Source organism: Haliotis rufescens, unplaced genomic scaffold, assembly GCF_023055435.1.
Source record: "Haliotis rufescens isolate VD_foot unplaced genomic scaffold, xgHalRufe1.0.p SCAF_16, whole genome shotgun sequence".
NCBI classification, from domain to species: domain Eukaryota; kingdom Metazoa; phylum Mollusca; class Gastropoda; order Lepetellida; family Haliotidae; genus Haliotis; species Haliotis rufescens.
In genome coordinates this window covers 31927870-31940980 of record NW_025963846.1, presented here as the reverse complement: position 1 = coordinate 31940980, position 13111 = coordinate 31927870, and the positions used below count along the sequence as shown (strand labels likewise).

General features: G+C 44.4%; 1 protein-coding gene across 1 annotated transcript; it reads right to left on the bottom strand.

The window, feature by feature from the left end:
- Positions 1–2361: 2361 nt before the first annotated feature.
- Positions 2362–7477, bottom strand: LOC124113491 (dual specificity protein phosphatase 7-like). Its single transcript, XM_046473859.2, has 3 exons — positions 6792–7477; positions 6072–6455; positions 2362–3238 (listed from the first exon to the last, which is right to left on the bottom strand). Exons 1-3 carry the CDS (start codon positions 7180–7182, stop codon positions 2910–2912), a joined length of 1104 nt encoding a protein of 367 aa, XP_046329815.1. The 5' UTR covers positions 7183–7477; the 3' UTR covers positions 2362–2909.
- Positions 7478–13111: the final 5634 nt, after the last annotated feature.

Sequence of the window (13111 nt, the reverse complement as noted above, 5' to 3'; positions counted from 1 at the left end):
TGTATGTGCGAGTACATGTGTATGTGTGTGCGAGTACATGTGTATGTATGTGCGAGTACATGTGTATGTATGTGCGAGTACATGTGTATGTATGTACGAGTACATGTGTATGTATGTGTGAGTACGTGTATGTATGTGCGAGTACGTGTGTATGTAAGTGCGAATACGTGTGTATGTATGTGTGAGTACGTGTGTATGTATGTGCGAGTACGTGTGTATGTAAGTGCGAGTACATGTGTATGTATGTGCGAGTACATGTGTATGTATGTGCGAGTACGTGTGTATGTATGTGCGAGTACATGTGTATGTATGTGCGAGTACGTGTGTATGTATGTGCGAGTACATGTGTATGTATGTGGGAGTACGTGTATGTATGTGCGAGTACATGTGTATGTATGTGCGAGTACGTGTGTATGTAAGTGCGAGTACGTGTGTATGTATGTGTGAGTACGTGTGTATGTATGTGCGAGTACGTGTGTATGTAAGTGCGAGTACGTGTGTATGTATGTGCGAGTACGTGTGTATGTAAGTGCGAGTACGTGTGTATGTAAGTGCGAGTACGTGTGTATGTATGTGCGAGTACGTGTGTATGTATGTGCGAGTACGTGTGTATGTATGTGCGAGTACATGTGTATGTATGTGCGAGTACGTGTGTATGTATGTGCGAGTACATGTGTATGTATGTGCGAGTACATGTGTATGTAAGTGCGAGTACGTGTGTATGTAAGTGCGAGTACGTGTGTATGTAAGTGCGAGTACGTGTGTATGTATGTGCGATTGTGCGAGTACGTGTGTATGTATGTGTGAGTACATGTGTATGTATGTGTGAGTACGTGTGTATATATGTGTGATTACATGTGTATGTGTGTGCGAGTACGTGTGTATGTATGTGCGAGTACATGTGTATGTATGTGTGAATATATGTGTATGTGTGTGCAAGTACGTGTATATATGTGCGAGTACGTATGTATGTATGTGAGAGTACGTGTGTACGTGTGCGAGTACATGTGTATGTATGTGTGAGTACGTGCAAGTACGTGAATACATGTGCGAGTACGTGTGTATGTATGTGAGAGTACGTGTGTATGTGTGCGAGTACATGTGTATGAATGTGTGAGTACATGTGTACGTGTGTGCAAGTACGTGTGTATGTATGTGAGTATGTGTGTGCGAGTACAAGTGTATGTATGTGTGAGTACATGTGTATGTGTGTGCAAGTACGTGTGTATGTATGTATGTGTGAGTACATGTGTATGTGTGTGCAAGTGAGGTGAGGTGAAATGGGGTTTAACGTCGCGTCCAAGGTTACTGCACTTATATAGCGACGTGCATGCACGTGTGTGTGTGTGTGTGGCTGCTTGTACTAGTCCGGACTGATACCGATTTATAGTGCTAGCTCACTGAGATACCACGCCGCAGTTTAAGATGAATACCCCACTCAGACACAGTATACTGACTCCGAGCCGACCAGGCCTTGTTTAAGCCCCTTAATGCCGAGCGCCAGACAGGGTAACAACAAGTACCATCTTTTAACGTCTTTTGGTATGACGCAGTCGGGGATCGAACCCCGGACCTTCCGCTCTCCGGGCGGACGCTCTACCACTAGACCACGCAGGCGGTGTGTGTGCAAGTACGTGTATATATGTGCGAGTACATGTGTATGTATGTGCGAGTACGTGTGTGCGAGTACATGTGTATGGGTGTGCGAGTACGTGTATATATGTGCGAGTACGTGTGTGGGTATGTGTGAGTATTGTGTGCGAGTACATGTGTATGTATGTGTGAGTACATGTGTATGTGTGTGCGAGTACGTGTATATATGTGCGAGGACGTGTGTATGTATGTGTGAGTATGTGGGTATGTATGTGTGAGTATGTGTGTGCGAGTACATGTGTATGTGAGTATGTGTGTATGTATGTGCGAGTACGTGTGTATGTATGTGCGAGTACATGTGTATGTGTGTGCGAGTATATGTGTATGTATGTGCGAGTACATGTGTATGTATGTGCGAGTACATGTGTATGTATGCGAGTAATTGTGTATGTATGTGTGAGTACGTGTGATTACATGTGTATGTATGTGCGAGTACGTGTATATATGTGCGAGTACGTGTGTATGTATGTGTGAGTACGTGTGTGTGTGAATACGTGTGTCTTTTTATGTATGTGTGTGCGAGTAAGTGTGTGTGTATATCTATACACATGAGTACGGAGTACGTGTCTGGAAGGTGAGAATTCCTTATTGTAATTGTGATGATGATGATGATGATGATGATATGGAGAACAGCTTCTCACACGCCAACCTTCCCGACCAGCAACAGAGAAGTGTCTCAATGTATGAGAATGAGAACAAAATCAGGAATTGGAAAACATAGATTTTTGTTTTACTCTGGTGTATAATAAAATATAGTTACAACATTTCTCAAACAACGAGGTATTCGTACGGTGACGATGTGAACAACTTCATGAGACGGGATGAGGAGCACTATGTACAATAATGTGGAGAACCCCTTACTGGGTTGCACCCTGAACAATGTCAGCCCGGCTTGTCCGGGTAATATTATGACTCGTGCACTACTTCACACGATAGTAATAGCTGCCATATTCTTGCACCATACACGTTCTGTAACGTTCATGAAAGACCATCTTAACCCATTCCGGGATTTCCGAGCACTACGCTGCTAACATCACTGCATGTCCACCGCAATCGGAACGCACCGCTCTTCAGGAGCTTCTAACCCCCGCGGCATAAACCGATAGCTTCCGAAAGCTTCTTTTATCAACTTCCGGCTGTCTGTTCTTCTTTCCGGTGGGGCAGCGACGTGTTGACATAGGTATTCCTCAAACTAGTGTGACCATGAGTTGAAGAAACCATCTGACCTAATCCACAAGGTTCCTGGGCAGAACTTGTCAGGATTCGACTTTAGCCAGAGGACTCGTCTCGGGGCTTGATAGGCTCACGGCTTCATCCGTACACTCCTTACAGAACATGCGGTCCTTGGCTTCACACTCCGCACACCCGAACTCCGGCCGCTCAAGGCTCTTTTCAAAGTCCAAGAGCTGTCCCATGAAAGTGAAGTTCGGGGAGATATTTGGTTTGCAGGTCTTCACGTAGTCGTAGGCTTCGTTCAGACTCATGGCCCGACGAGACATCATGTAGGCTACAGTGACGGTGACCGAGCGGCTGATGCCGGCCAGGCAGTGGACTAGAACGCCTTGATGATTCCGTCTTGCCTCATCTGCAAAACATCAAAAACAACAAACGTCAAAAACATGGTGCGGGAAAATGTCAGAAGCTGACGTCAAGCATTGCCAGATAATGTCAGGAAGGAGACCAAAACACGTGACGGGGGTGGGGGTGGGGGGTTATACCATACCCCGCCCCAGGCCATCACCGACCCGCCTCACCATATAACTCTTGCCGTTAATCCTAACCATCATAGTTCTTCTTCCCAAACAATTGCTCGCATTTTTGCCCGACGTAAATAACAAGTGGGACTGATGAGGGAGATTGGAGGATATTTCCGCACCACAAAATGAGCGGAAATTCTAATGAATATAAATTGCCGGGAATGAATAAAACCTTTTGCCCTTATCGCGGCGGAGGGAGTTGGCAGACCTGCCAAAGTTTCATTCAACGCGTCCTGGATCTCAACACCGCAAACACAGATCGGGTTTCCGGCCCTGGCTGATAAAATACCGAATATTTTATCACCTACTTTGACCTTGACATTGTCCTATTTAACAACAACACTGGGCGAAATACGGAAATTTTCCATCCTGATATTTCAAATCCAGGCCAATTTCAAAACAAATGTTATTCCGCCTTCCATATTTTTAATCCCTGTGTCGTATGCGGCTCAGATCTCGCACAACCACATAACTATTATACTTATAGATGGAGGGTCGTGTGGAAAATCCCTTAAACCGCAAGTCTTTGGAGTCTCGGCAATCTGCCCTCAGCCCATACAAACAGGAAACCGCCAATTACGCGCCACCGACCCCCTCCCATCCTGCCAGTCACTCGGGCAAGTCACGTGACATTCCTTCACGTCGGGAGGGAGAGAGAGAGAGAGAGGGGGGGGGGGGGGGGTCATGGACGAAAATAACGCGGTGTAAACTAGGTCGCAACTGACTTTATAAAACACGGTCCGTTAAAACCCTTACCGCTACAGCTACATTCCGTGTGTTACCTTACATCTGCTGCAGCCGGAAATACTCATTTAATACATGGACGCTCTGTGTGACTTCCGGTGACCTTTGTCCACGGAGGACTTTAAGCCGCTCCGGATATACCCGTGGGGAGAGGTCAGTTGCAGCGTAAGGTCAACACACGCCGGATATTGATCATTTTTGAAGTTTATAACAGTTATAAAGTAGAAATGTACATGAGTCAGTCTCATTAAACTGCCACGTGAGTTCTGTCATCGTAATTAGTGAATTAAGGTCTATGAATGATCGGTCAACCAAACTGCTTCACGACAGTAGAGACCTGGCTATTAATGACGCAATGGGTAAACATCACCCTCCAACACACACTATCCCTGCCAACCCACGCAAGACAAGTGCGCTGACCCTATCTGTCTGATACACCAAGATCATCACGTGATTACATGTAATTCATACAACTTTATCTGTCTATTCGCCGTCTAACCGAAGCATTTACGTCAGGGAAACTAAGTACATACACTGGGCGAGGATCGACCACACGATGGTTCGAGTTAATGGCGGGTTGCCGGGGTCTGCTGGGACTCTCACTCGAGTAATTTATTCATTATCGTGCGCTCAATTCAGAACACGCTCGGACCGACTGGCGAGAGATCGACCGTGATTTACCGAGATTTTCTCGCCCACACACTGACCGAGCCGAGTTTGAGGCGACAGGATACACACGTCAATCTCGCAAACTTGCTGCAGGGAACACTAACTGGATGGGTGAGCCAAATTCAATAGCGGCGTGATTAAAGTCATCCAAGTACTCTACCAAGAGATTAAAAGGCGAGTAGTACAGCAGTCAGTTTGTTTACCAAGATTCTGCAATCATATATATACCCCCCCCCCCCCCCCCCCCCCATACACACACCAGGTCAATATGTCACCCGGTAGCCTTTCAAATAGCGTTTAGTGCAAACGTTTTGTCAAACAAGTCCAATATATAGAATTGATTTTCGTTATTTGTCAGAAATAAACACGATCCCGTTTTTGGATTCACAAATACCGACCTGCGTCTCACCCCCAGTTGTAAACGCGCACGGCTCATATAAGCCTAACTGTGCGACACTGACGACAAGAGTTCGGCAAATGGCTGAAACGCGATAATACCAAGGCTCGCCCTACTTTGTGGGTCCGAAGGTTGCAGCTTCGCCGCGAGTCGGGGAGGTTGAATCACACGACAACCACAGAACGACAGACATCATAATCGCTTTCCTTGAATGTCAGTGTGTCATTGAACGCAGGATGGGTTCACGGATTGCGCGGGAATAAGCCAGCTGTTGGAGCTAATCAATAATTGTAGTCTCATGCCTTCCATTGATGCGACTTAGCACGGGGAACTCGAGCGACATGGTTTGGTTTCCATCTCACGTTATGAGGACATACACAACATGTGACAAAAACACACACGCTACCGTGTTGACATGAGTAGATATTTATACACAATATTAACGTTAGGTAAAGAGCTCAATAAATCGAAATAATCCATGTTGAAGATGATACGGTTGTATGTCAGTGAAGCGTGTCTAAGAATTACGGCTGAATGATCTTGTGGGTTTCGACATGATTAAAGAGCAAGCGCCGCAGGGGGTCTCGCTCCGCTGTGTGACTCCAGTCAGATAAAACGTCTTTGTGACGTCACAGGAGGATATATTTCATTAAATCTTGATTGTACTTCTATTTATATCCGCTCCCAAAACACATCACTACTTGAGATATTCTCAAGGCACGTACTGGAATATTTAATCCATTATCGACCAAGTATACAGAAACTAAATACACTGACAATCAATCGTATCGGTTCCATACGAAACATTTCGCCTCAATCATATATGATAATTCATTTCAATCTACACTCACCGATAAATGCAAGAGCTTGTGGGAAGAATGCTGAGAGATTCTGTGACCAGTGATCGCTGATCGGAATCTGCAGGTACTTGAATGAGGTATCATTTTCAAACATATTTGGCACGTTGGGAGTAACGTTGAGAATGTATGTGATGCCATATTTCTTCAGTTGGTTTATGTCAGAGGAGTTTTTAGCGTTGCCAAGATACAAGTGAGGTAAAACCTGCGCCGGGAAGGGTGACATGTGTGGTGTATTTTCACAGTCACTCTCGCTAGAGGTACCGTACGAGGAGTCTTCGGATATACGCAGATTCCTCAACCCAAGAATCGTGGATTCTGTGTTTTCCTGGGCGGAACAATATTCGGGGAAACGCTCCTCAAACGTTGAAAACCCACCTGAAATACAGGACAATAAATAAAACCATGCCATCGACATGAAAACGGCGTTCAAGTACATTTCATTGTCAAATATACATAGATTCCACAGAATGGAAACGTGACCCAGTCATGTGTTAACGTACAATAGGCACGGCTGTTTATGTTATGCGATTGTAGTAAATATCACGCAGCACAATCACAACCCGATACACCACGATCAATAACCGAGAAACACGTGCGGTCTGTGTGACAGTGCGTACATGTCAATATTTACACCAAAACATCAGAATATCTTGAAGCATCATCAATGACAAACCAGAACCTACTCTTAGCGGTTGTAAAAAAATCACTTACCGAGTAAAAACGAAGCTCGGCAGCCATCTTGCCGCAACTTCTTAACCAGAAGGTTGATTGTACTGGAAGGGTTAGCATTGAGATCCGTAGAACACTCGTCGTACAAAACAATCAGATGAGTTTTACAACACTTATTAAACCGTTCTTTGGCTTCGTTTTTCTGAATGACTGTCGCAATCTGTAGCGTTCCCTTCTTAAGTCGTTTGAACATTAGACTGGGCAGGGTCACATTGATGGAGCCCGCTACGTGCGATCGAATGTAGTCAGCTTGACACCGGCAATCCAAGAGCAACACTTTCTCCCCGTTTCTCATCTCATCGCACAGAATCTCCGGACTACAAAAGTCACCGATGTCACTGCTCATGCTGGTGAACACTTCCAGGCAAGGCATCAGAGCTGAGTAGAGTACCTATATAATCCGCTTCCCAAGGGAAACTAAGCCGTGGACGAGCGAGAGGAATCCACGCGAATAACGCTGTGATTGAGAGAATCACACACAAAACAATCGGTGTTTGTTTACAGTATCCTTCACGGCATATATCCCGGCCTACTGTCACTTCGTTTGTATACAAGCGAAGCTGTCTTCCCTAACGTTAGATTGAGCTTCAGTTCGTTCTACATACAACCTATCTTCCTAACGGCCGATCTGCCTTCTCACTACAGGCTCGGTGTCTTCAATTTATGCTGAGCTCTCACGCTCAGAGAGGTAAACAATAATTCATCTCCTTCCACCTCGACCAATCACAATACAGCATCGGGCTCCAATCAGCACACAAGCCCCGCCCCCCTCGGCGACCGTATATGGCGATCATTATGAATTTGTCCTCCGTTGGGTGCTATTTTTAGATCTCATGCGGTCATTGCACAACGTACTATGTTTAGAGACACCGAATACCGACGTCACTTCCGTTTTGGCACAGCGCCAAATGTGTCGACCTTTGTGAATGATACGGCAAGCATTGAGAGGTAGATTCATTCAGCGCGGCGGCGAGAAACCACAGCCTGACCTTATTTCACTGAGCTCTGTGTTCGTCTTTCTGTAAAAAACGTTTTAGGGACGATTCGCTTTTTAACAACACCCACTCTTCTTACAGCAATCGGTCGCCTAGCGAAAGGCATGTCACGAGTGTATGTGTGATTAAGAACGCGTAGTCGGAATATTCTTATTCACACTTATATAAATGGAATCCTTTTCATAATCTCTCAAGTGGTATTTCACGGACATAATGTCAGCGCTTGAAAAACAAAATATGGAAGGAAAATTTAGCCATTTATTATCAACGAAACGAAATACTAGAATGTGCGTAATACGAATGTGAGGCAGACTCAAAGTGATGATATAATGACGGCACCCCGACAGAGTATATTTTTCCATGACGTGCTGCTAAATATAATCTCGCATGGCCGCTATCTGCTTCTCTAGGCGTACTGTTATAGGTACTTCGTAACACACAACATGAACAGGAAACAACGAAGAGGCATATTTAGAAGATGAATAACGTAAGGCTTTCGTTCCTTACGTCAGAGGATTGAATATCGGTTTTCATACCAGGAATTATTATGTACGATTTTACACAAAACATAGTCATATCTAATTTAATATGGGATATGATAACAGGAAATAATACAACTCATGATTTTGCACACAAAAACATAATTTTAATACAGACGTTTTCTGTTTATCTATATTCAATGTCTCCTGTTGTGTATCTATTTCTTGTTAGTTGAAATATATCTACATAGAATTAATCCACGACACGATACTGTCTGTGTTATAACCGTCTTCACGTACACAACAGGATACTGTGTGTGTTATAACCGTCTTCACGTACACAACACGATACTGTCGGTGTTATAACCGTCTTCATGTACACAACAGGATACTATGTGTGTTATAACCGTCTTCACGTACACAACAAGATACTATGTGTGTTATAACCGTCTTCACGTACAGAACACGATACTGTCGGTGTTATTACCGTCTTCACGTACACAACACGATACTCTGTGTGTTATAACCGTCTTCATGTACACAACACGATACTGTCTGTGTTATAACCGTCTTCATGTACACAACACGGTACTGTCTGTTATAACCGTCTTCACGTACACAACACGGCACTGTCTGTGTTATAACCGTCTTCACGTACACAACACGATACCGTGTGTGTTATAACCGTCTTCACGTACACAACACGATACCGTGTGTGTTATAACCGTCTTCACGTACACAACACGATACCGTGTGTGTTATAACCGTCTTCACGTACACAACACGATACTATGTGTGTTATAACCGTCTTCAGGTACACAACACGGTACTGTCTGTGTTATAACCGTCTTCACGTACACAACACGATACTGTGTGTGTTACAACCGTCTTCACGTACACAACACGATACTATGTGTGTTATAACCGTCTTCACGTACACAACACGATACTGTATGTGTTATAACCGTCTTCACGTACACAACACGATACTGTCTGTGTTATAACCGTCTTCACGTACACAACACGATACTGTGTGTGTTACAACCGTCTTCACGTACACAACACGATACTGTGTGTGTTATAACCGTCTTCACGTACACAACACGATACTGTGTGTGTTACAACCGTCTTCACGTACACAACACGATACTGTCTGTGTTATAACCGTCTTCACGTACACAACACGATACTGTGTGTGTTACAACCGTCTTCACGTACACAACACGATACTATGTGTGTTATAACCGTCTTCACGTACACAACACGATACTGTATGTGTTATAACCGTCTTCACGTACACAACACGATACTGTCTGTGTTATAACCGTCTTCACGTACACAACACGATACTGTGTGTGTTATAACCGTCTTCATGTACACAACACGATACTGTGTGTGTTATAACCGTCTTCACGTACACAACACGATACTGTGTGTGTTATAACCGTCTTCACGTACACAACACGATACTGTCTGTGTTATAACCGTCTTCATGTACACAACACGATACTGTGCGTGTTATAACCGTCTTCATGTACACAACACGATACTGTCTGTGTTATAACCGTCTTCACGTACACAACACGATACTGTGTGTGTTATAACCGTCTTCACGTACACGACACGATACTGTCTGTGTTATAACCGTCTTCATGTACACAACACGATACTGTGCGTGTTATAACCGTCTTCATGTACACAACACGATACTGTCTGTGTTATAACCGTCTTCATGTACACAACACGATACTGTGTGTGTTATAACCGTCTTCATGTACACAACACGATACTGTCTGTGTTATAACCGTCTTCACGTACACAACACGATACTGTGTGTGTTATAACCGTCTTCATGTACACAACACGGTACTGTGTGTGTTATAACCGTCTTCATGTACACAACACGATACTGTGTGTGTTATAACCGTCTTCACGTACACAACACGATACTGTCTGTGTTATAACCGTCTTCATGTACACAACACGATACTGTGCGTGTTATAACCGTCTTCATGTACACAACACGATACTGTCTGTGTTATAACCGTCTTCACGTACACAACACGATACTGTGTGTGTTATAACCGTCTTCACGTACACAACACGATACTGTGCGTGTTATAACCGTCTTCATGTACACAACACGATACTGTCTGTGTTATAACCGTCTTCACGTACACAACACGATACTGTGTGTGTTATAACCGTCTTCACGTACACGACACGATACTGTCTGTGTTATAACCGTCTTCACGTACACAACACGATACTGTCTGTGTTATAACCGTCTTCATGTACACAACACGATACTGTCTGTGTTATAACCGTCTTCACGTACACAACACGATACTGTGTGTGTTATAACCGTCTTCACGTACACAACACGATACTGTGCGTGTTATAACCGTCTTCACGTACAGAACACGGTACTGTCTGTGTTATAACCGTCTTCACGTACACAACACGATACTGTGTGTGTTACAACCGTCTTCACGTACACAACACGATACTATGTGTGTTATAACCGTCTTCACGTACACAACACGATACTGTCTGTGTTATAACCGTCTTCACGTACACAACACGATACTGTGTGTGCTATAACCGTCTTCACGTACACAACACGATACTGTCTGTGTTATAACCGTCTTCACGTTCACAACACGATACTGTGTGTGCTATAACCGTCTTCACGTACACAACACGATACTGTATGTGCTATAACCGTCTTCACGTTCACAACACGATACTGTGTGTGTTACAACCGTCTTCACGTTCACAACACGATACTATGTGTGTTATAACCGTCTTCATGTACACAACACGATACTGTCTGTGTTATAACCGTCTTCACGTTCACAACACGATACTGTCTGTGTTATAACCGTCTTCACGTACACAACACGATACTATGTGTGTTACAACCGTCTTCATGTACACAACACGATACTGTCTGTGTTATAACCGTCTTCACGTTCACAACACGATACTGTCTGTGTTATAACCGTCTTCACGTACACAACACGATACTATGTGTGTTATAACCGTCTTCAGGTACACAACACGATACTGTATGTGTTACAACCGTCTTCACGTACACAACACGATACTATGTGTGTTATAATCGTCTTCACGTACAAAACAAGATACTATGTGTGTTATAACCGTCTTCACGTACAGAACACGATACTGTCGGTGTTATAACCGTCTTCACGTACACAACACGATACTGTGTGTGTTATAACCGTCTTCACGTACACAACACGATACTATGTGTGTTATAACCGTCTTCATGTACACAACACGATACTGTCTGTGTTATAACCGTCTTCACGTTCTTGACTATAACACATGACATTACCGTCTTTGTTCTCGGAGTGTCATTGTATTTTACTTTTCTTGTAAATTTCTTAATGTACATTCTTAATATTATTCCCATCAGCGAAGAAACGTATTTGCCAAATGACATACGAATATCTACTGGGGGGGGGGGGGGGGGGGGGGGGGGGGGGGGGGGGGGGGGGGGGTAAGAGAATAATGTTGGCTTTTTCAAATCAGAACATGCTGGGAGTCAATTTATTATATTTAAACAAAATTTTATGTTCAGAATCAGAGTTATTGATACATATGTTGGCGGACATAACACACCTTGACGTGGGAGGCACAACCGTGAGCTGGTGGGGATGGGGGTAGGGGTAGGTTAGTGGAAGGGGGTGGGGGCGGACACAGCTGAGTGACGTCGTGTTGAGTCGGGCCTCGTTCCTGTGTAATGCAGCTCGGAGTGAATGATGTTTTACGCCGCGTCCACCTCTGATCCAGCTGCCACCCACCACAGACCCACTGTACCTAGGCGGAGAATCGAACCCAGGTCTTCGCTCTATACGTTAGGAACCTACGCCTTTACCCGCTGGGCTATCCACCGCCCTTGATGAGTGAGGGAGTGAGTGGGGTTTTACGCCGCTTTTAGCAATATTCCAGCAATATCACGGCGGGGGACACCAGAAATGGGCTTCACACATTGTACCCATGTCGGGAATTGAACCCGGGTCTTCGGCGCGACGAGCGAACGCTTTAACCACTAGGCTACCCGACCGCCCCCCGCCCTTAATGAAGCCATGTTGCACGTATGATCATATATGTGGTTCTTGGGTTTTGGATTGATGTCATAATTAGTTATAATTATGTGAATCGAATCTGATACAAGATACATCATAAGTTAGTCTACGTTTAAGACCTTGTGTAGCCACACCTATATTGTATAAAGTTGCCACTTGTCTCGATCTACGGACTATACCATGACGTGTTTTTGTGGCAGTTATTGCGAAGCTACATCTGTGCCGATATGGTGTAAATATATGCAGCTGTTGTTTTGTTTCCTATTGTTTGTTTGTATCACTATTAATAACTTCTAATGTTGTTATTCAAAACATACGTGAATTTAAAATCTGTTATGAATCTAATTGTAGAAAAGACATGTTGTTTTAGTATTTTTGACAACAACAATGATAAGATGCCCCCCCCCCCCCCCCCCCCCTCCTCCCTACCCCGTCCTTATCCGCCGCACCCCTCTACCTGCTCAAACGTGGAGAGATACAACAGCATACTACCAAGTTGGCTGCCATTTCATTTAACGCAGGGTCGCTTATTAAAGTTTACAAGTTTATAAGGCCGTCTGCTTCTAATTTACATCGCGCGATATTTTACGAGAGTTAGTTTCCGGTGCATTCCTGAGTCGCGTGCCCGGGGTGGGGAAACTCACATTTCATCACAAGTACTCCATTACACAGTCCCATGTACACGCGCTCCCCACGTACCACACTGCACGTCT